The sequence below is a fragment of the Amphiura filiformis genome, chromosome 8 (genome assembly GCF_039555335.1).
Source record: "Amphiura filiformis chromosome 8, Afil_fr2py, whole genome shotgun sequence".
In the NCBI taxonomy this organism is placed as follows: Eukaryota; Metazoa; Echinodermata; class Ophiuroidea; order Amphilepidida; family Amphiuridae; genus Amphiura; species Amphiura filiformis.
This window is the reverse complement of record NC_092635.1, coordinates 19,449,659-19,475,011: the sequence shown is the minus strand read 5'-3', so window position 1 is coordinate 19,475,011 and position 25,353 is coordinate 19,449,659. Positions and strand designations below refer to the sequence as shown.

The following is a 25,353-nucleotide window of genomic DNA, read 5'->3' as shown; positions in this document are numbered from 1 at the left end:
GCTTGGCTCTTGACACCATGGAATGTATATTCCCCCATTCCAAGGGGATGGTGGTCAAGCCAAATTTTCTCCATCGTGTCTTCTGACAATGAATCGCCTATGGCGTGAAACTCAGAGTAAAGTCTCCTATTCCGGTAGGTCAATACTTTGAACTTTTATATTGATGTACATCTATGTGTATCATCATGGAATAAGTATATAGAGCACGTAGTGCGATGGAATTGAAACTCCGTTCGTCGACGTGAGGCCAGGCGATCGTCACGCTTGCAACATGTGGACGTAGATGGCAGCAGCATTTTTCTTTAATTAGCATATTCGTGACGTCATGTTAAAGTAAGTCTCCACAGCACTACGCATATTTTTGTACGTAGTTTTTAGTACTATCGTGGTGGCAGCAGCATTTTCTTTACTTTTCCAAAATGGCCCCTGCCCGGGAGACGCCATTGGACGCCATGTTAGTGCAGGGTAATACACAGGGAAAGCCGACGCTGTCGCCACCTTTTTGTATTGCGCTAGCATATGAGTTGCAACGGCCTGGTATCATTATTTTGTCTTTTTTCGGACTGTCAGAGCATGGACTGTAGAAATATTTCTACAGTCCATGGTCAGAGTGACCCTGTAATGGGGTCAGGGTGACTCTATTAATGGAGTCTGGGTTACTCTAGGAGCAGAGTCCAGCCTCTACGCGACTCTATGTCTAAAATGACTCTATATTAGGAGTCTAATGACTCCTGTGTAGAGTCATCAACAGTGACTCTTCAGCGGAGTCAAGGAATTTATGACTCTTCAAGGGAGTCAAATGACTCCCAATATTGAGTCATTTTAGACATAGAGTCGCAGAGTGGCTGGACTTTGCTTTTAGAGTCACCTAGACTCCAGTCAAGTTGGCTTTCAGTGTATAATACAAATTTTATGACAAATTATTAAAATTTGATATTTTTCACATTTTGATATAACAGTCCTCGGCGTAAATTTTATAAATCTAATGATATATTCTTAAAGTGTATGTAGCTGGGAGGAAAAGCCGACGATCAATTGAACATTTTGACCTTTCATATTGAAGATATGGATTTTTTCCCCCAAAAGACCTAATTTTGTGTGTGTGTGTTTTGGATAAAAAAATCCATATCTTCAATACGAAAGGTCAAAATTTTAAATTGATCGTCGGCTTTTCATCCCACCTACATAAGTATAAATCATCAGATTTATAAAGTTTACTTCGAGTACTGTTAAATATCAAAAATATCAATTTTCAATCATTTGCCATAAAATTTGTATTACTTACAATACATTGCGGATTTCAAAAAATCAAAATTATTTGATATCAGAAGGACATTCTTCGTATTCAGAATGCAATTCGATATGTCTGATGTGCTCTAATGTGCACAATAAATACTGTCCAAACGTTCATACCCCATCCCTTAATAAAACCGGAAATGTTTTTACCAAATTACCAAACCCCAATGTATAAACCAAACCCGTTTTTTTAAAAACGTTTTGTGTTTGCTGGATGGTTTAAAGCTATTAGAACATTTACTGCAAAAAGCAATCTCAAATTTGGCAATGCCAAAATAAGCTAAAGATATTTTAGACAAAAATATTTACATCTATTACAAACATGCTTTTCTGTAAGCTTTGCCACGTGTCGTGAACGGGCGGTACTCGATTGCTGTCGTTTAATTTTGAATTAAAAAAACAAGTTCTATGCCATCAAATTTACATTCATTTTAAAGCCTATAAAGTACACTTTCATCTGACACCAACATTAACGTTCTGTAATTTTAAATAAATAAAGAATTTGCAAGAAATTAAACGACACACAGGGTGGTAAAATATAGGATACGGAAATTAGGAATTGGTTCACATGTAAAGTCTATGGGAGAACATCATTGCACTCAGTTCATCCGTAAATTTCAAGAATCGTTCATCATCTTACATTAACCCTATCGCCCTGACAAACAAATATCACTTAGTCTATGCCCTATCGTAACACGTAACAAAAATAACATCTAAATTTTAATATAGGCGCAAGTTGTAAGCAGATTTTGACTGAAAATTTTGTTACTTGTTTTTCTGTGCATCATAAACATGATAAACATGATAAACAGTAAAATCATAATACCGTAAGCACCAACAAGGTGGTTTTTGACTAGTGCATGGTTTTGATGTTACATATTTTTAAGGAGATGCTACTAGTTGCTACTTTTTGACATTTTCATGCATATTGATTTCACCTGCCTAAGAGCTTGGTCAGTAATGGTCAAATATATGGTTCGGCAAACAAATGGGTCAAAATTGGCTTGAGAGATTTTTTTTTTAAATCTAGACGCACCTTGCCAAGGAATTTTTTTATTATGTTTGGAAGTTGGCCTGATTTTTCAATTATTGACAAAATAAGGCCCAAATATGAACTTGTGGTTGAATATCCCCAGGTCATTTCTGACCCATACGTTGGATGGGAAGCATTGAACATGTCTTTGTTCTAGAAGACCAATTGAAGTGTAACACAGTTTATGTTAAAGTTTGGTTATTCCTCTTTAAGTTGTCAAAAAGTAGTAACTCCTCAAAAATATGTATCATCAAAACAAAAGTAGACAAAATTATGTGTACTTCGACAGGACTGTCTCAGTCAAAATCAGAGGATACTGCTTGCACTGCTTAATATTTGCCCCTACTAAAATTTAGATGTCATTTTTACTTTTTTAGGAATATAAAACTTTTTCGTTTCAAAAATGTATAATTTTCGTTATGATGTTGTTTCAGTTAAACGGTAGCGTAGAGAGGAATCAATCAAACTTTATCAAAAGATATGCTTCATCCAACGAAGGGGTCACAAATCGACCTGGGAGATTTATATTATAGATCTTTGGCCTCATTTTGTCAATAACTCAAAAATTAGACCAATAGCCAAAGAAAAAAACCCAAAACATTCCTTGGGATTTAAAAAATCTCCCGAGCCGATTTTGACCCCTTTGTTTGCTGAAGCACATCTTTTGTTCTAAACCAAACCACCAGTCCACCATGGAAGTAAAATCCAAGTGTCAAGATCTTTTTTTGTGACAACCTGTACAAGAGTGAACATGATCTATCGCTGTCGTAGTGCACGTTAGAATATGACCGTTGCTAGGTCAACTGGATCACGCCATTGTTACGAACCACTGATCGAAATGATCACAACACAAACCCTATGGCATATCAAAATTCGGAACAGGTGTATGAGCCCAGGCTTGGAGCAGTAACCAATGGTTACTAACGTGCACTACGACAGCGAAGCTTGCAGTGGGTAACTAAGGCATATAACCCTAGACCCAAATTGTAGTCACACATAACATTTGTGTGTAGATGTTTTATTTTGTATAAACAGAGTGCAATTGCAAATAAATTTTAGTTTCAATGATCATGTACATAATCAATTGAATATGATATAAAATAAATCGCAACTTACAAACTGCTGAGTACTAAATCCAATCGGTTTTAGCTCCTCCCTGATCTGGTGCAGGTGACGGTGCTGCTACACCATAATCGTCCATATCCATGTCATTACTACGAGCCTGTTGAGCAGGAGGTGGTCTAGTAAACGACCTTCCTCCTCCTCCTCCTCCTTTGTGTTCAGATGGGAAGACAACGGAGAACACCCAATCAAGGATGAAGATAATGATACTGAGTATCATACCCATTGCAAACAGATAATAAAGTCCCATCAGATCATTAGAGTTAAGGGAATACATAGAATCATCTTCCCACATACTTCGATTTGCACAGCGTTGAGTTCCTTTCCAGTGTTTGTCCTCCAATTTGCCCAGTATTCCCTCTTTTTTCAGCTTGCGAATAGCGTAGGTAAGTTGGTCACGTAGTGGGGATCCTGATGGCGTGGCGAAAGCGTATTTAATCCTAGTAGACGTACCGCCAGTGACATACAATTTACATGGCCAACTGTTGGCTTCCCACATAAGCAGCTTTTCTTCACTGATCAGAGCGTAGCGTCCGTTTGCACGCCGAACGCGACGGACACCATCACGAAGACGAGCAACAAATGGATCACGATCTAAAGTAGCCATTTGTGCCCACACAGTTTGGATTGTTTCATCTTTAGAGTTTCTGAAAAAATCATAGGTAGGACTATGGCGGACGACGCCATAATGAACGGTCTGCTCCAGCTTCAGTAAATCTCCCATGCTACGGATGAAGAGAACATTCTTGGAAACCTTGAGGAAGGGATCCAAGTTAAGTCCATACAAGAAAACCATTACAAGTACAAAGTAGAACCAGAAGGATGACAGAAGGCGACCGGAATGAGAACGAGGCGATCGGGTGTAACTCTGCAACATTAAAGTTGACCATAAGTACCAGAAGGCATTGCGAATACAGAAAGTATCACCTTCTTCTTGTCCTGTTTCTCCTCTCTTGTACATTTGACGCCATTCATAAGGATTCCAACGAGCCATCGCCCACAGCAATATGGTGACAACTACTAAGGCAGCCAAGTTGGAAAACCATACTCCAACATGGAAGGGGAAGACGGGAGCGAACGGATATTCTTGAACACCGAAGTTGGGATGCTTGATCAAGATTTTAATGTCACTTTTCATGAAGAAATCGGTGAAATCAATAGCTGCTTCTCTTTGACCTGTCATGGTTAGAGCACCTGCTGCAATGTCAGCATCCTGTAGGGGACAATAAGAATAACGGAAAGTGGTGAGAAACATTTGCCTTTGTCCATGATGTCCATATTTTGTTATTAGACACACAATATGAAATTTACTTTTTTGAAGTCGGGTATGAATAATGTTCGAATTTTTCTCCTGATTGAGCCTACGTCACTCGAGTAGTTGAGATGATGTGAAATTACCTCTTAATTTTGACCATTATGTTTTCCCTGTGATCTTGAACAAAATGGTTGTTTGTCTCTTAATCCTGTAGACTCTGTATCAAACTGACAGATACCACGCGCTGATTTGTCCCCAACATTTTCCAAGTGTAACTAAATGACTCCCTCTTTTAGGGACCTCATACCCAAGGACCCTATGGGCATGGAGTCATATCTTGTCGTTAGTATTGGACATTTCTTCTTTAATATACATAATTAAATTTCCAATATGTATGAATATGCCAGTATATCAAAATTATTACACTCACATCTTCAATCAAGTCCTGAATCATACCATCCCACTGTCCAGAGACAGAATCCTTACGACCGTAATTTCCTTCAGACATGAGCTCATATATGTATGTGAAATCAATGCCATCGTTTTCCAGCACTCTCTTGATTTCCTCCAGGAGTTCGGGAATGTATCCTTCGTATCCAAATCGCTGGTTAATATTAGTTTCACGAGCACCACGAGTCCGTCCTCTCACGAACAAGAAAGGAGGCTCCTGTGAAAGGAAAGTATTATAGTAAGTTCATATATTATTTACATTTTCTAGGAGTATGATAGTCGAAATATAATCAGGTGAAATAATTACATGTATATAGATTTTTCTATTCCAGGAGCCGTAACGGGGGATGGGGATAAATCCCCGCAATATTCGACGAGGGAGGATGGTCCTACAATCATGATAATGTTACGCAAATGCGCATGTTTTGACCAATGATAAGCTTATATTTGACACTTTTGAGCTTCATAATTGCACATTTCCGTGTAATTTTCGCGCGCTTCGAAGGAAGTTATAGTGGGAACGGTCGCAGCTCCCGCTGAATCATTCTCAACTCACTCCGATAAGGTCTTTTCGCATATCAATTCCGGATGATCCACAGCTCATGGCTTCTCACGTGGAATAAAAATTGAACAAACGTACTACGTTAAAATGACGGCAGTACTTGCATCTGAAGTTGGTTACAGCACTGAGCATGTGCTAGCAAAAAATATGAAAATCTGAAACCCGTCTGAAACACCTCTATTATGTATTTTAGCCGCTTTAATCACTAAATCAATGTAACATTTGATGAAAATACCTCAAACATGTGTCAAATTGGACTTCAATCTTTTAATAGCTACCGTGCGCGTCTATGCTTCCCCCTTTTATTATAATGCTAAATGGTATTCTTGAGTACCTTGCCTAACGTAAAAAAACCCAATTGGAAAGTAACCCTAATGGTCGCGGTTGCTCATGAGTCGTGCAATTTTGAAGCACTTACAGTTTCCTTGCTTCTTTTTCATTATTTTCATGATTTTGATCATGCATTTTACCTCAATACACATGATCTTGATAGCATTCTTATCGGATTGTCTGAACGGCTGCATGTAGAGACGATTTCCTGGTTTGGGCCATGTCTTGCGGTTCTTCAGTTCCCAGTGTTGAATATTCTGTGTCCACTGACCAGCCTGAAAAGTAAGGTATTCCATTTACACATATTGTACAGAATTTTAGAATTCTAATATAATAAGAGAGTCCATGCAAGGTTCGATCTCCAAAATAATATGTCACTTCCGTGGCCGGTGTTACCGTTCCACTATCACGACTACCAATACCAGACTAGTTGAACATTCAATAATTGCATGCTTATATTCAAAATACTTTTCAATATCTAGTCCTTGTTGAAATAGCAAGAATGGACACGATGGATGGAGAATCGTTGGAAGAAGGCGGACATTGCATGCCATAAGCCACACCCATTACTATTTTTTCAAGGAATACAATTCAAGGGCGTACCAGATATCAAGTAAGGCAGAAGTCAGTAATAAGGTTAAGGTATCAGTCATAATCATTGCAATTGTGTCTCGATTGACATTACTTGCATCTGGGGGCATGACTTATTATATTAGATTAACTGTCCACTCATACTAAGCTTTATGCTTACTTGTAAAGCCTCTCCTGATTAATCTGCTGTGTAGAGGGATGACTTACATCCAAAATGTTAAGAGTATTGTTTTTATCACTATGATTACCGTACCTTAAGAATGTTGTGCCTGTCTTTGCCAGAGTAGATGTTGATGGTGTAGTTGATACGATCACCTTGAGGGTTGAAGGCAATCTCTCCTGTTAAACCTTCAAGATTAATCTGTGGGGAAAATATCAAATATTGTTCAGACTTTTGATCCATCAGGGGGACCTTTTCATATCAATGACCTACCATAATAAGAATACAGCACAAGTTCAATACTCATATCAGGTACATACAAGTAATGTGTTCTCTGAATATCTCTGCGTTTTTGGTGGTGTTTTTTTTTACCTTCAAAAAGCAAGAAATGGAGATCATGGTTTATTGTTTTACATTTACTCCGTAGCTATAACATGCAGGTGACCTTGGGTTAGGCTACCCATGCTACCCCAGAGCACAGATATTGCCCAGAGTACAGTAGGATGTTTCCATTGCTGCACAATTATAACTTATCGGAAAACCAGTTGCTTGGCTACTGACCCGCTGACCCCAATCTCCGACAGAACATGATGATGACCATGACAACCCATTAAAAATTGAAACGGTTATAATGTACTCAAATCACTATAGTAGAAAAGCAATTAGTATATTGTTTTCATGTAACCTAGTTGAAGTGTTTTCATACCTCAGCAAGATCCTTAACGAGTGCACTCTTCTCTCTGTATCCACATCGAGGAATGGATGCAGGTCTGGCACCATTGTTATTATCTTGGTGATGTTTAATGGCTTTAGCAAGTGTCAACATGGCATCGTATGCAGCCTTCTCTCTGTATGGCCATTTGTTGCGTGGAATGGCATTATTTGTGACAATTTCTATACTTTTCTCTTCTGGCTTGAAACGTGTGATGAAAGCCCCATCTTGTCGCATCTTTGTCTGAAGGAAGTCTTCTTGGCCAAGACCATGTGCACCCTTTAAAAACAAAAATTGTAAAGAATATATTTCTCACGAAGTATGAAAGGGCTCATTGTACATTTTGGGAGTTTTTGTGTTTGGGAGTGGCCTTCTCTCCTTTCTCCTTTTGCTTGCTATGAGTTTTTACATGTTCAAAGCCCGTAGCAACTTATAAGTACCATTGGAGCATTATTTTCAGAGACAAAAACTTTAATGCTCAGTGTACGTCATGATGAAAACTGGCCAAGCTAAATAAAACCTCGATATTGTTAGGTCTCATTATCAAGAGTAGATGTATAATGCAGTTACACAACACAAAATTACCAGCATTCCAGACACTTGTCATTGCAACATTATGAAACCCGGTTTCTGCCGGCAAAAACAGGTTTTTGCCGACAACGTTTTTGCTTGGTTTAAACTCGCCTATCTTCTAATTTTAAAGGTTTTGGTGGCTCTGAACCGTTTACTGAAGACTGCCCCTTGTCAACAGAAAACAAGCAGACCTCGCCTATCTGCTAAATTTGTCATATTTGCCTAATCTTTTCTGCCTAAAAAAGGAGATTTTACATCTGTATGGGTGACATTTATTCTTAACGGGGAGGGGCTTACTCCCCTCTCGACTTCAGCAATTTCATCTTCTAATGGCCACGTGCAAAGCTTTCAAGTAAAACTTACTATTAACAATTATGATACTTACAATGTTGCCAAATATCCAATGATAGCCATCTCTCATGGCTCCAGTTTCGAAAGCCTGTTGATAAAGAAAGAGTGAAGATTTTTTTTGGTTCACGGAGTGAACATTTCCCCCACTTGAACCCACATCTCATATACACATGTATATGCACAGTTTATCCCTTACATACACTGTGTCTTGAATAGCTATTGTAGCCCATCAACCCTGTGATTAAGAGGCTAGGAAATAATTCCTAATGTCTCATACCCAGGTTTGTATCCCTTTATCTAATCCTGCCCCACATGCATGACATGACAAGGACTTTTAAGCACATCTTATCTTGTATGGAGACAATGGCAGCCAGGACTATTTTTTGCCTTTTTTCTAAGCATGTTTACTATTGGATTGAGCCATCACATGACTATAATAGGCTTTACTGATTGGTGGGTAAGGTCAATGCTATTGTTTATTTTGTGATAAGGCTGTGCATAGTACTGCATATATGAAAAATACACTGCATATATTGGTACAGGCGATTTACTCAATTACTTCCAACTGACGAAATTGAATTCCTGTTATCTACCCAGTAATGTTTGCTTATCTTAATTGGATCCCTTATAATAGGCATATCACCTCAAAAATAATCGCAGCAGAAACATGTTATTTAATGTTCCTACATTATTGAGCTTTATTAAAGCATCAAAAATCAAAAAACAGAATTGAAATCGGTCAATGCATTGTGACGTAGTGTCAATTTAAAGATGCTCGTAGATGGAATGAAATCCTGCCACAAATGGCTGTAATGACAAAATTGGCACATTTTAAGATTTTGAAGGTATATTTGGACGCTTGCTTGAAAAAGCAGCGTTAATTTAAATATCACATGTTAAATGCATATCTTTCCTGACTTCGTTACAGAAAACAAAATTAAAAAATCTATCATTGAATAATTATAATAAATTAACCAAATATACTATTTTAGCCATTTCGGCCAATCTGCAGACAAATTAAATCTCAAAAATGACTAAGTTCAGCTAATTAATATGCAAAATTGATGCCAATAGAAAACCGTACATGATATAAAGGTGCGGGTTTTTTGCACACATATGTATACAAAGTTCTTTCAATTGATAACAAAAATACACAAAAAGTAATTAATTATGCAAATTAGGTAATTACAGCTAATTATGTATTTATGATATTATTATGCAAATTAGGCATGAGTAATTTTAGGTTTTTTTCAATATTTAATGAACGTCTGTTCATTCATCATAAATTTTTAAGTATGATCCTGTTATGAGGTTGAATAAATGAACTGCAGTTAATTATTTAAAAACAATACAAAAAAATAAAAAGTTTGACATTTTGACGGTGTCTGGAATATAATTTTCATTTTTACTGTAAACATGGTATGTGTCACCATTACTCAAAGCCAAGTCCGAAAAGTAAAAATTAAAATTCAGTTGCAATGAGACTTTAAATTAACATTTTGTCATCTGGATTAACATGGGAGGATAATCGGTAAAAGCAAAAGCAATTTTACTGTACCGCGTATACAAAAATAGTATGGCCTTGGACACACACAATGGCTTAGAGCTATTGTGGTTTGGAAAATTACTCCCTAAAAATATCATTGATTAATGTTTTGCTTCAACTAGTTTTAGGGAAGTGTTTCATTCGTTGTCGACGGAATTAATTTACATGCTAAGAAAGATTAGTATTTCAGCTAAATGGTGGTAGTTCCTTTACTTCAATAGGCCTATATTTACTGATTTATGAGCAATCTTCAAAAATCCATAAAACAGGCAGTAGCTCTTAAACAAAACAATTTTTTTATTTAAGGACCCGATGTTAGCCTCGGAAAGGCTTCACACACCATATATTAAAAATTCAAACAATTTGGATAAATGAAGCATATGAAGAAATTCATTTATCGACATGGATGTTTTCTAAAATTGGCCAAATTTGAAGCGCGCCCTTTTCTTATGCACAGTGTAGCAGAATTATTGTGCAGCCACTGTGACATACCTACTTATAATTATTGGGCATATGTTATTATTTGCATGGTATCATTGAATTTCAATAGGCCTATGATAGTGTATTGAAGGTTTGTATTTCAATGAGTCGTTTCTTGCTGGAGAGTTGTATAAGCCAGAGTCAGGATGTAGGTATCATTTATGCCTCAAATCACTAATTTATTGTAAGATCAGTGCAGAGTAGGTTTTATATGAAAATGGAAAGTTGGAACAAATTACTATACACCTGATCCGTGAACTGTGTCTTTTTGAAAGACTCTTCTTGTTTTCAATGAACCATTTTATCTGTCTAAAAAGACAAATTGAAAGAGAGAAACAGACCGAGAAGACCCCAAGAGAGGAAAATGGCGAGAACGCAGAAAGAGAGTTGAAGGGAAAGTCAAGTTTATATAAGGCCATGCGTTTTGAGTTGGGCCAGTAAATAGGTGGAGATGTTACATGCGCGCGACATTTTAGGGTTCATCTTTTTAATTTTCTCAGTTAATATGCAGCCTATGTAGTTAAATTTGGTGTCAAATTAAAGCTTGTGATGAGACCAATACAGTAAACCTTTAAAAAGTTGTAAAAAGCTATTAATATTTGAATAATTTGCATCTAATTAGCATAATGTGCGGGGTGGAGGAGGATCAGGAGGAGGAGGATCAGGAGGAGCAAATTTAATAAAAGTGACCCCCAGGGGGTCATATGATGCAAGAGGTCCATTTCTTTTTTCAGATTTTTACAATTCACTTTAAACTGCATACTATAACACCATACAATCATATTCCAGGTAATTTAATTTGCTTTGAGAAGCAATTTTGCATATTTTATTTTCCGTTCGGGTTACACATTGAAGTCAATGGGAAAATATGCCTTGAAAGAGGCTGGCGCAAAATCATTTTAATTTCATTGAACCCTATGATGTTATATATTTATTTAAAGCTCTGTCTGGGAGGAATTCAAATATGGAACTTTTAAATATGTGGGGTGAAGCTAACTTTTTTTTTGAATTTGTCAAATTTTACATTTTTTCCCTAAAATATTTGGTATTTTCAGTGTCATAACTCCTTAGTGTTACACCCTATGTCATTTTAAAGTGCATTTTTGGATTCCTTGGTTCATTTGCAGCCAGAAAATGTATACTTTTATATATGTTGGGTATAATATGTGAAAGATATTCATATCCCAACGAAAAACATGCAATTTTCATCTCGCGAAAACATGTAACGCATTACCGGCCCAACTCAAAACACATGGCCATAAGAGAAATAGGAAGAAGCCAGGTATTGATGGAGGAAGATCTAAAGAGAAAGACGTTCTCTGGAAAGCAAAGCAGAGAGAAAGGAACAGAGAGAAATGACGGCAAGTGAGAAAATAATGAGAAATTAAAATGGGAAACGCTCAATTCTCTCTTCTACATTTAACGAAGAGGAAGAGAGAACATAACCGTGTTTACAATTTATATTATCTTGGTAAATTTGTATCGCGTCGGTTGTGACCCATTGTATAACTTACAGCATTTCTAACTGGTACAATATTCTCTTCAAAACCAACATAGAACAAGATGTTTTTCACTTTCTTCTGTTTCATGTCTTCGAACATAGCTTCTAGATCATCTTCTATTCCGTATGCAGTTATCTGCCATCCATTATCTTTAGATAATTCCATCATGGCGTGCATCATCGCAAAAGCTGGCAAACATAAAAACATAAACAAAATGAGATTTTTGATGAGTTGACTACTAGAAAAATAATACAGTATGCAGTATGCTAATTGCTATCTTGCATTTTAATATTTAATAAGACTTTTAAGGTCGACAACCTGCCGACGTCGGATCTTGAGATTTGAAGATTGTCGACAATGAAAATTCTATTAGACAACAACCCTAAATTGTCTCTTTTCTTTCTTTTTTACGGGCCCGTATCTTTCAATTACTTTTTAGAGGCCGTAAAAAAGCAAAGAAAATAAAGAGCCCTTTAATGGACCCATACGTTCTAGTTTAAGTTGATTGTTGATGTTACACATATTGTCTTCTATATAATAATAAGGAAGCTGACTTTGCTTATCTGTATCTCCAGACCACTAACTTTATACTATGTGAACTGAACCTACTTCTTCACTGCATACCTCTAGCAGTCAAGACTCTGAGACCCATTAGGGATAAGGGTTCACTATGAGATTATCTATCAAAAAAGAGGAAAATTACTGCTGATTGTGACATTGTTAGGTCATTTTGGGGTCACCCAGGGGTATCTGAGGTCAAATAACTGTCGTATGGGCATGAAACTTGGTGGGGACAGTCAACATTTAGAGCCAAATTTTTGGATGGTCATTTCGGGGTCATCCAAGGTCATCCAGGGGTCAGCTGAGGTCAAATTAGTAAAACCTGTCATATGGGCATGAAACTTGGTGGGTACAGTCAACATTTAGAGCCAAATTTTTGGAAGGTCATTTCGGGTCACCAGGGGTCATTTGAGGTCAATTTAGTAAAAATTGTCAGATGGTCATGAAACTTGGTGGCTACAGTCACCATTTCGAGCCCAATTTTGGGAAGGTCATTTGAGGCACCAGGGGTCATATGAGGTCAAATAAGTAAAAATTGTCGGATGAGCATGAAACTTGCAGTCACCATCAGCCAGGTAATCGTGCACAGCCGAGAACCGCCAAATACGGGTAACCGCCAAGTAGCCTACTTGTATAATACTGCTAGTCTGTCTGTGAGTTCTCACGCAGCGCAGCTATGCGTGTATATAATACTAACCTGGATCATCGTCATAGATAAAGATGAAGTCAGTCCAACGAAAATGTTTGATCACACCAACCAGTATTTCCAGAATATCATCATCAATAGGCATCATCTTGAAGGCATTGGAACCCCCTGCCTGATCTAAAGCAAATGTTGGTGTATAGACGTCACCAATCATGGCACCGATTCCACCACCGCAGATGTCACACATGTCATCGGGTATGATCACGCCATAGAGATCTTTGCTGTTGATCATGTTATTGCAAACTATAGATAGAATTAATAAGAAGAAAAACTAGAGTGGTTACCGCACCAAAGCTGAACCATGGCTTCGGCAGTATATACCATTGTCACCCGGGGTTCATACCATCTTGAGATATGTGAAAAGGACCCAAAATAGGAATATTGACCGAAGTCTTATAAGGAGTGTCACCCCCGGTGGGAAAATTATTTATATAATCTGTACGTTTTTCTCTTTGATTTGACACCACTCGGGGAGGGGGGAGGTCGTACTTTCTTGGCAGTTCAAGATATGAAAAGGACCCTATAATTATGAATATTGACCCAGGTCTTTTGAAGAGTGTCACCCCTAATTGGGAAATTATTTTAATTATATTCTTTACTTTTTGGCCCCCACATATGTGTGGGGCTTATGTTATCATCCAGATGGTTGTTTGTTTCCTTGCCTGTTTGTTTCTTTCTTTGTATCTTTGTTTGTCCGGGCGGAAGCAAATTCATTAATCCACTCTGCAGCTCCAACGCAATGGCCGATCAACTTCAAATTTGGTACGGTGATAGTATATGGTAGCCTGATGTGCTGTATACTTTTGTGTCATGTTATTTGCATATTTATGAATATTAATGAGCTCATTTGCATATTTGACCTACATTGTCATTAATCCACTTTGCAGCTTAATTGCAATCATCGATCAACTTCAAACTTGGTACAGTAATAGGATATGGTGGCCTGATGTTCTGAATAGTTTTGTGTCATTTTATTTGCATATTAATGAATATTAATGAGCTCATTTGCATATTTTGGCTTCATTTCCATTCATCCACTCTCCAGCCAGCTTAAATGCAATCACCGATCAACTTCAAACTTGCTATTGTGATAGTATATGGTAGCCTTATGTGGTGTATAGTTTTGTGGGGGCCACCTTAATTACGAACCGGGTAATTCTAGTTTTTCTTTCATTTGACACCACTCAGGGGGTCACACGGTCACCTTCTTGGCATTTCAAAATATGAAATGTACCCAAAATAGAAATATTGACCCGGGTCTTATGAGGAGTGTGACCCCCGGTGAGGAAATTATTTTTATTATATTCTTTACTTTGTTCTCTTTCATTTGACACCACTCACGGGGTCATACCTTAGTGGCATTTTGAGATTTTAGACCAAAAGGTTAGTCAGTCTGTAAGTAAGTAAGATACACCCATATTATACAAATATATACTGCCATGAGAGGTTCTGGTTAAAACTATGGGCCCGAGGTGAGATCAATAGTACTATTTTCCTGAGGGGCGCAGCCCCGAAGGAAAATAGTATTAATTGATCTCAACGAGGGACCATAGTTTTAACCAGAACTTCGAATAAAGGCAGTATATATTTGTTTTATATACTTCATTAATATGTTCTTTGTTTATTGATTGGTTAAAAGAAAATTATTTGACGTTTTGACTCTCCAGTTTCTATCCTGAGTGAACAGCACGACCAATTTAAGCACAACCTAGCCTATATTTTGCCCTTCAAAAAATCGAATAGGCTAAAATCGGGCTAACCAATTACAGCAGCGCGAAATCACGCTATGGCAGTTTCGCGTGCGTGAACTGTTCCGTCGCATCGAATGCGCGCACGCGGAAGGCATGGTCAAAAGTACTATTTACGGCTTGGAGGTACTATTTACGGCTCATCCGGGACATTGAAAATACTATTTACTGCTTAGAGGTACTATTTACGGATAGGAGTACTGATGGTAGAACTATTTTTGGTCATGTGATCCACTTTTAACCAATCAATGAACAAGAATATATTAATGAAGTATATAAAGGCTGATACCATTTCATGGTTCAGCAAAAAGAGTCATTGCTAGACTGTCAGGTGAGCGAGACTAGTAATGTACGGTGTCCGATCTCCGCGAATTCCTCCTTTTATTATTCATTCCCCAATTTTACAAAATACTTCCCCTTTTTGCAAATAGTTCCCCTTTTCGAATAATATCCCCTTTTGCAAATATAGTTCCTTTTTTACTTTTCTTCTTTTTCAAATAGTTCCCGTTTTTTATTTTCCCCTTTTTGCAAATAGTTCCCCCTTTTTACTCGCCCCCTTTTTCAAATAGTGTCCCCTTTTGCAAATATAGCTCCTTTTTTACTTGCCCCCCTTTTTCAAATAGTTTCCCCTTTTGCAAATATAGTTCCCCTCTTTTTACTTACCACTTTTTGCAATAGTTTGCCTTTTTGCAAATAATTTTCCCTGTTTTACTTTCCCCTTTTTGCAATAGTTTCCCCTTTTTTCGGTGGGGAAATTATTTTCATATTATATTCTTTACTTTCATCCTTCTTAGCATTTTGAGATATGAAAAGGACCCATATTAACCCGGGTGTTATGATGAGTGTCACCCTCGGGTGGGGAAATATTTTTATTATATTCTTTACACTTGGGGTCATACCTTTGTGGCATTTCGAGATATTTCCATTTCAGACCAAAAGGTTAGTCAGTAAGTAAATAAGTAACATACACTGCACTTTTATAGGCTGAATGGTTCAGCAAAAACAATGGGAGAAAAGGATCTATACCAACCGGCTCTAGTGGTTTGAAAATGGCTATGTCTGACGAATATACTGTCGGGTGGGGCGTAGTGTGAAGGTGATAATCTGTCACCCCCGCTTATTAGGCTGCCTTGTTCAATATATGTGGCAGCATCGTTGTACAGCATCTTGTAAAGGCTGCCACCGGTAGTCGATTTACGAGCCTTGGTGTGCTCACCGTAGAGAATACCTGAAGAGAGAAAGTCAGAAAAATTGTCACGATACTTACAATGCCCGCTACAATGTAATTTATCTGATATTGATAATTGAACAATTTATGTTTTGGTTCTCATCCCCTCCCTCCTCAATCATTGTCAATTTCTGTGATTTGTCACATTTTTTAAGACTCTGAATGCTTTTCATCAGGAAATACTTCCCTGATATAAATAGGCTTACTGTAAAATACAGGCACCCCCTTGATTTTTGGCCAAAATAGTATGAAATTGAAAATTTTCTCGCGCGCACATACTGCAGTTACTGTCCGTTTTCCTATACACAATACACAGTGCTCTTTCCCATTGACGCGTGACCTTTACAAATAGCCCTACGTTAACAGTATGGGGATATGACTAGTTAACGTCGCTGTGTGAAAAATAACCGGCCAATATTAAAAGTACTCTTCTAAAGTTCTAGAAAATATAGTTTTTAACATGTCCTAAATTTTAGCTAATTTAGATGTTTGGAAATATTCGTACTTTGGTGTTTTAGTTAATGTTATAGGTAATAGTACATTGCCTAGTTAACGTCGCTGTGTGAAAAATAACCGGCCAATATTAAAAGTACTCTTCTAAAATTCTAGACAATATAGTTTTGTAACATGTCCTAAATTTTTAGCAAATTTAGATGTTTGGAAATACTCGTACTTTGGTGTTTTAGGAAGGATATGTAAACGACAGATAACACCAAAAATATGAAGAAATTATTTCTAAACCGTGTTAAGTCAAAAATCATTATGTTGCTCATTTTCAAGAATGCTGGTTTACAAAAAGCACGACATTGTCTGATTTCGTGAACAAAGCCACACATAACATTGTTTCCTTTCGTTTCCTTTATAATCGGTTACCCAACTGAAGCTATGAATACCAGTTTTATGCGATATCGCACATGAAAACAGTCACTTGTGCACAACCAGAGAAGATCCGATTTAATCAGTTGAGCTGTTTCAATGAGTGTTATCTTGGTTTAATAGCTTTTAATGGGGTTAAGTCCTGCAAAGGTCGAGATGAATTCTACTGTAGACATGACTGCATCATGACTTCAACCTCTATACACTTAAAATTCACCTTGATTGGGATCTAACATAGTTTAACAAGCTTTGCGTGAAGTCCCCGTAAACTTGACTGATAAAAGCTTTGCCTACCCTGCTGATGTCTTACCCCTGGTATGTCCTTCTTAAAGTTATTTAAATAAATAGGCCTATGCCAGCAAAATCGGGCCAAAATAATGGTCACTCTCCAGACACGCCACTAGAACACGGTTGTTTGATGTGATCATTTATTTATGTTTCGAATAAAACATTACATAATGTTTAATTTTATACCTTTGCAATACCAATAACTATCACACTAATATACACATATATTTTTATAGCTATTTTTAACTTAGATTTTCTTTTCTTAATCAAATTCTTTATCTTTTTGTTTTGCTTTTTACGGTTCTATATAGAACTGTATATTTGTGTGAAAATTGAGGGCGCTATTTACACATATTTTAAAATTCAATTTAGCCCAAAAATACGAGTTATTCTTTTCATTTCATGATAAAAAGTAATGTTGAAAATTTCTTGCTATATGTTATTTATTTTTATGATGTTTTGATCCAAGTGTCCATCGCTTGTAAAGATGCAAATAAGATTTAAGATAAATAGCGCCATCAGTGTTCAACTTAAAGTGCTAAAAAATGAATACAGTTCTACATACCATCAAACAACCGTGAGAAATGATGAACTGCAAACTGCTTCAATTGGGCCTTATATTGAACATTTTAAACAATAATATCAATAGTGTGAAAAGTGTCCACCCAATGCCTTCATATGGGGCTCATTTCGTAAACAATTTTAACGACGGAGGTACCTCAGACACTCCTGCAAATAACCATTTCTTTTTATAGCTGCAGTACTAAATACAACTTTCGATGAACAGTGATATTAATAATTATTAATACTAGCATATCAAGTCAAAGCCACCGCCGGCCGGGTTATGTTTCCTTCATGTGCTTGTTATGGTTCAATATTTTATGTATAAGATTCAAGTTTGCTGTATAATTTATGGAATTCAATTCAAATCTTCAACTTCATTCACATGATAATAAAAGCATGATAGCTATCATGAACAGCCTTGTGGATTCTTTGCACCAATTCACCATAATCCCATGATCAACATTATCAATCATAATTACAAACAAATTATGTCCGTAATCTAGCTCATTACGAATTATGCATCGAGCAGGCAAATAATATGTGGGAGTAAATGGGGACGACAAACTGGCAACTGGAACTGTGCAAATAATACAGCTGCTTATGTAAATAATAATATCGTTGCAACTTCCGTCAAAAGTGAAACCAATACAGAGGTGGAAGCGCGAACGCTTCTCGCCCAAAAAGGATAAACAAGGATTACATGACAATGTTTATCCAGCCTTCCCAAAGTTTATTGGAAATTTGTGTTTTTAAATTGCAAAAAGCCACACATTTTAGCGTATTATATTAATAATACTTCAATTTTTGTTTTAAAATGATCAAAACGGGTTTCTTTTCGTTCATTTTTTATTTATGTGAAATTTTCCTAAATCAATAATTAAATTCCTCAGATAATCATTCTTTACCAAACTTAATATCTAGTGGTGTTAATGTAACAAATGGAGGTATTTTTTGTTGCGTATTTTTGTACTTTGATCCAAACACATGACAAACAGGACATTTGATTAAAAGGTGGGATAACGTCTCCTTCTCTTCATTACAAAATGCACATAGATCGTTTTGACGTTTATTCATTTTAAACAACAATGCATTTGTTCCGAGAATTGGTGTATTATTCTGTACTGAAACCAGTAATTTTACATCATTTGATATCTGCCAAGAACAAGGCCTAGGAAGTAAGATGACAGTGAGCAAACAAAGAAACTTGTAAAATCATGTGATTTTTGTTTCAATGTAGTTTCATTTTTATGTCTCCACCGCGAGGCATGCTGGGTTTTTTTGTAATGTCCGTGCTTCCGTCCAGATGCTGTATCTCAGGCATCATAGATGGGCGGATTGACTTCAGATTTTCAGGATAGGTGGGTCATGGTCATGAACTCTGGCACTTTTTTTGAGTGAAGTTCAAGGTCATAGACTGAGGTCAAAGGTCATTTGAGGTTGACTTGTAAATTTGGTGATCTCATATGAACAGTTCAAATCCTATTGCAACCATTATTATGTTTTGATGAGTCCATATCCATGTGTGTGAAAATATTGGATCCAAAACATAAAACTGGATGCTTTACGCCTAATATTTATTGGTCTCGCTATGAGTTTTAAAATATTGGACTCGACTACGTCTATTTAAAAACTCATAGCTCGACCAATAAATATAGGGCTCAAATCGAACCAATTTTATATCAAACTTGGGTCATAGCTGCACTATGGGGACCCTCATCAATTGACGCGATTCCAAATACAGCGCGCCACCTACGATCACGCCTGGCTGATCTATTTCGCGCTGAGCATCATGGGTAAAAGTCGACATCCATGAGTCGTCGACGATGAACCATCGACCCTGGAAACGGAAACGAGTGTTGCTATCGATTACTCAAATTTGTTTTTACGTTGATGATGATCAGCTGTTGATTCAACCCTCCGACGATTTTTTTTCCATTTCTGCCTCCTTTTTAAAGTTATATTTCGACAGTCATGGTTTAGGCCTACCTCTGTGAATGTTCAGAGTGTTAGGCCTATTCCCACACAAAATAATGGGCATCAATTAAACCCTTATTTTCAAACTTTTCCGAACTTTCCGAGGCGCTTGGGAAAATACTTTAGGCTCTCGTTTACAAGAAAAGAAAACACTTTCAGGTCTTTATGCTTTGTTGTAAGTAGGCCTATAACAGACTTGATTAAAAAAAATATGATTGGGGATAGGCCTACTTAGACCCTCATGCATATATCCTTTTAAAAAAACCCAATTTTAAACCTTGTTTGTTTTAAGTAAAGTAGGCACAATTCTCAATATTTAGAATAACGAAATATTCAATACATATTTTAACAGCATGGACAGCGTAAAAGCATTTTTTTTTAAATACGATTAAAACGTTTTCGAATTTCAAATGTAGGGCCTACTCTATTCCTATTCAACCATCTACGGTTAAAACTCGATGTCAAAAATGTTGATGTCTCTGATCGACCATCGAGGCCTATAAACCCGATGTCAAAATGTCAATTTTCGAGTTTGGGTAGGCCTATAATAGCAAATGCTTTTTTATTTCTTGTTTGGATAACTTTTCCCACAGTTATGTGTGATACATGATTAAGATAAAAGCTTTTGGTTTTCATAAATGTTTTGAACGCTTGTCTTATTTTTATTTTTATTTTTTTTCCTAACCTAGGCCTATAGATGTTTTACATTTATAACCTTTTTACAAACTTGAATAGATATGAATTAATTGTTTTAAAGCATTTTTCGTGTGACGTTTTGAAACATAATTGAATATATGAATACAAAAGCCACCTAAGTCCATACTTTGGCCAAATTGAGTTAGCATGGGAAATTGTTGCTATACATAGGCCTGTCATATGCATGAAAGAACAACTCAAATTCATCCTCTGTGTCTATTGGGCATGTGAAAAATAGCATGTATGAAAGAATACAAGTTGTAACACATTGATTGAAATCCAGTATGTATAAAAGTCCACTTGTAACACATTCATTGCTAGAGAATGACTTTTGAACAAAAAATGGGTTTAATAAAGGAAAGTGTGTGGTTTATATTACATGGCAGAATGCTTATCAACATTATACATACCTGTGTGCTTTATTTTGTATTATCTTACTAGTGGTAATCTCATTCTAACATTGTTGTCTTTGTATGTGATTCAAAAAACCACCTAAGTCCAAAATTTAAAATGAACCCCACGAAGTCCCTGAAATGCTAATCGTCATACCTAATACAGGTTAATCCACTCATTTGCACGTAAAACTTACCATATTGACCAGGTAAATCTAACTGAAGGAATTAAAATGATACACGGGTTTTTTCTCTCAAAATAACTTCGCATGGACTTAGGTGGCTTTTGTATTCATGTATTCAATTGTAGCATGATGTATAGGCCTACTGTATGATCACGAAAGGTCGTACATTTAGAAGCCATTTCCTTCTATATAGCCCTATAAACAAAACACTTTGGCCCTAATGTATAATGTCGGGAGAAAATATATATTTGCACTAAACAAATAAACCTGATAATTTTTAAAATAAACTCTCGTGGTGCAATTCTGTCAACAAAATTGCATAGGCTTATGAACCGAGGGCTGGGGGCTCAGCCCCCTCAATAAATTTGGTGCGGGGCTCGAATAGGCCTACCTTTCTGTATGAATAGGCACGTTTTCATTTTCATTTAGGCCTATAATGGCCTCCAAACTACATTGTTAAGCATGTTAAGTTATCTTGTTTTTGTCAAAAACATCAATTACTGCAAATTGCCCCTTATTGTAGGCCTACAGTATATCCTTCATTGTAAATGTTATTTTTATGCGGTAGGCTATGCCTACAAAGTGTTTTTATTGCGATCGTATTTTTTTTAATGTTTGATAGTAATATAATTAAAGATGCAAATTTAGGCTAAAAATTAAATAAGGCCAAACAATTACAATAATAACAAAAACGACAAACCAATGTGATGCATGTTTATAAGTAAATGAGTATTAAGAATCTTTTTAAAATTTACTTGAATTTCTTTGCTGTAGGCCTATCCCGCGCGGCGGGCCGCTATAAACGCCTTCGTGCAAAAAAAAAAAAAAAAACATTTTTAGAAAATGTAGGCCGATTAATACAAAAACGCAACACCTAATAGTATGGATGTTCTTAAGTATGCTGGTGTTATATTATTATCGTATTGAACAAACAATAAATTCAGAAAGAATTAAAACAATTTATTCTAATAACCACAATAAAACCGTTTTCCATTAAAAAAAAAAAGGACAGGCCTATAGCATTGACTAGGCTCGCGCGTATCGGGCTGAAAAGCATCGTAAAGTTTAAAAACAAAAAAGGGCGGTTTTAGAAAATGGGATAACAAAAAGTTAACACCTAGTATCAACATCAAGTTTGCGGGTTTTAGAAAAGGAGATCTGTGAATATCAAACTGCAACATTTCACTTCAACACAGAAAATCTCAAAAAATTTCAAAAAGTACTACAAAACATTGTGTTTTTAGAATAATAATCACAAACATGGTCAGCTATGGTTGATGAAAAGGATGTCACCCCAGACACGGAAATGCCAATTTTCACTGTCGTCGTTGGTGGCGCGCTGTATTTGGAATCGCGAGAATTGTTGTTGATTAAAGGTCATATACTGAGGTCAAAGGTCATTTGAGGTCAACTTGTAAAATGCCATTATTTTGAGACTTGGTTAAAATTTGATCTCATATGAACAGTTTAAATCCTAATGCAACCAATCTTGGGTCATAGCTGCACCATAGGCACCCTCACCAATTGATGGTGTTCAAGGTCATATACCGAAGTCAAAGGTCATTTATATTATAAAAACGTATAAATATTGCAGCTGCTTATGTCAATAATAATATCGTTGCAACTTCCGCTAATTATCAATTAATGTGATTACACTAGAGGTCATGAAAACGACAAAAGTGAAACTAATACAGGGGTGGAAGCGCGAACGCTTCTCGCCCAAAAAGGATTGTACATGGATTACGTGACAATGGTTATCCAGCCTTCCCAAAGTTTTATTGAAAATTTGTGTTTTTAAATTGCAAGAAGCCACACATTTTAGCATATATTATTATCATAACACTTAATTCTTGTTTAAAATTGATCAAATCGGGTTTCCTTTCGTTATTTGTATATGTGAAATTTTCCCAAAACAATAATTATATTCCTCATATAATTATTCTTTACCAAACATAATATCTAGTGGGGTCAGTATTATAACAAATATATAGACTATGGGATGTATTTTATGTTACGTATTTTTGTACTTTGATCCAAAAACATGACAAACAGGACATTTGATAAAAAGGTGGGATAACGTCTCCTTCTCTTCATTACAAAATGCGCATAGATCGTTTTGACGTTTATTCATTGAACATTGCATTCGTTCCGAGAATTAGATATTTTTGAGACTGAAGATTAGATGAAAGTTTTGGATTTGAGAGCGCTTTTCAGAATATGGAAATTATGCTGGAAAAAAGTCGGGCTTGAAAACTTTCTGTTCTACCGGGCTTGTCAATTTTTATTTTTTTTGGGGGGGGGGGGGTTCTCTCTCTTTCTTTTGACACCACTTCATACCTTCGTGGCATTTCAAGATATATCCATTTAAAGTCAAAAGGTTAGTTAGTCTGTAAGTAAGTAAGCATGTATAGGCTGCACCCCATAATGCAGCAAAATAATTATCCTATAAATACTATAAAACAACAGATGATGAATGTTGTGCATTATAAAACATTCGTTGACCATATTAACGCCCATTGAATAATTCACTGGTTCCAAGGGAGTAGTTTGAGTATATCCAGGCAAACAATACTATTTTGGGGTAAACAAGTTTGTTTCTACTTTACATTTGGGACCCTCTGTTTTTGACCCACGACACTGCAAAATGTGCTGCAGTATAAATCATGCCATCGTACGATACGGGGTTGATTCTTTTCCCATTGCATCGAACATGTTGAACGCCGCATAAATTCTGTACACATGTATGTTCATGTTCATTTTATGTATGTCTTGATGCATATAAAAGTTTCCCTGTTTCTATCATTTCCCAGTATCAATTGCACGGGGTACCTGGATGAGAGTTAAAGTTATAATTTTAGTTGGCAAAATAATAATAATATATTTGGGGGGGGGGAACAATTTTCTACGTTTCACGTGAGACATGCTGACATCTAGACATGATGACTGAGGCAGGGGACAAGTTGCCCATCTTCGGCTCGAAAAACCGGACAAAAAGGCTCTGAATACTTATACCGGGACAAAACTGACGAAAAATTGTATCAGGGATAAATGACCAACAATATTGTGCTATTCATTTTGGTCCATTTGGCCATTTTAGCATTAAAATTGACATTTTCGTTAACGTTGGTGGTCATGGTGGTATTACTTGACGTCGCATTTATTGTAATAACATTAATGGTTAAAAGTAACCAAAATATATAAATTTGCGCCCCTCCTTGGCTCTGTGGTCCCGGTATACGCAGCTGCGTTTACCCAACTCCCCCTGAACATGGAAATAAGAAAGTCTTATTCCCATGCCCTTAACAACGCTGTTATATTCTTATGAAACCTTTTGTACATTGCACGTTATACGCCCATTTAATAATAGCTACACACTTGACTTACCAACTTGATAGTTAAAAGCTCCGATCGTCTGCAACTGATAACATATCACAAGAAAAATATAAAGCAAATTTACGCATTCACGGCCCATCTTGCCGTTTTCGAAAGAGGACAAGTCTGGTAAAAGAAAGATAAATTCCCAAGTAAAATATCCAAAAGATAGATCCACAAAATGCACTGTCAAATGTCTACTCTTTCTGGAAAGAGGACGAAGCTGAGTCGAACTGAAAACGGTTTTAGCGCGAGTTACCAACTTTCTCGCTGCACTAAAAGACTACAGTGCTCCAGCGACTCGGCCAATTTTCGGCATTCCTGATTGGTTGATGAAGTTATCCGATGATGCAGCAGTACAATGGTATTGCGAAATGTCAATGTGAATCAGGTTTCCTATTGGTGGGTGGATCGTCATCATGGCCAATTGCAAGCTATTGGAAGCGTAACATTTTGTTTTATTCGATTTGATCGATTGCTTTTTTCATCTCATTATGAGGCGCATGCTGATCATGGCTATTGTTCTAAAGCTGGAATACTATATATAAGTCGAAATAATTGCTATTAAAAAATGACAATATCAGGAGAAAGAGTATAAACCGAGTTAACAACACTATACTCGGGACTATGAGTAGGAAAGTACATGCCACATTCTGTCGCTGTACAACATGATGGCGATGCCGCAAGAAAGTCGAATTGTCTGCAATCTCCAGATGATCATTGACAAAGAGCTGGACATACTGGAGATCCGCTCCGGGAGATACACATTCACTTGGAAGTTTATTCAATAGATATGATTA

General features: G+C 36.7%; 1 protein-coding gene across 1 annotated transcript; it reads right to left on the bottom strand.

Moving 5' to 3' along the window:
* Positions 1-542: 542 nt before the first annotated feature.
* Positions 543-24,824, bottom strand: LOC140158764 (glutamate receptor 1-like). Its single transcript, XM_072181976.1, has 10 exons — positions 24,566-24,824; positions 16,009-16,206; positions 13,222-13,473; positions 11,976-12,151; positions 8,470-8,523; positions 7,506-7,790; positions 6,893-7,000; positions 6,189-6,323; positions 5,137-5,373; positions 543-4,664 (listed from the first exon to the last, which is right to left on the bottom strand). Exons 1-10 carry the CDS (start codon positions 24,651-24,653, stop codon positions 3,459-3,461), a joined length of 2,739 nt encoding a protein of 912 aa, XP_072038077.1. The 5' UTR covers positions 24,654-24,824; the 3' UTR covers positions 543-3,458.
* Positions 24,825-25,353: the final 529 nt, after the last annotated feature.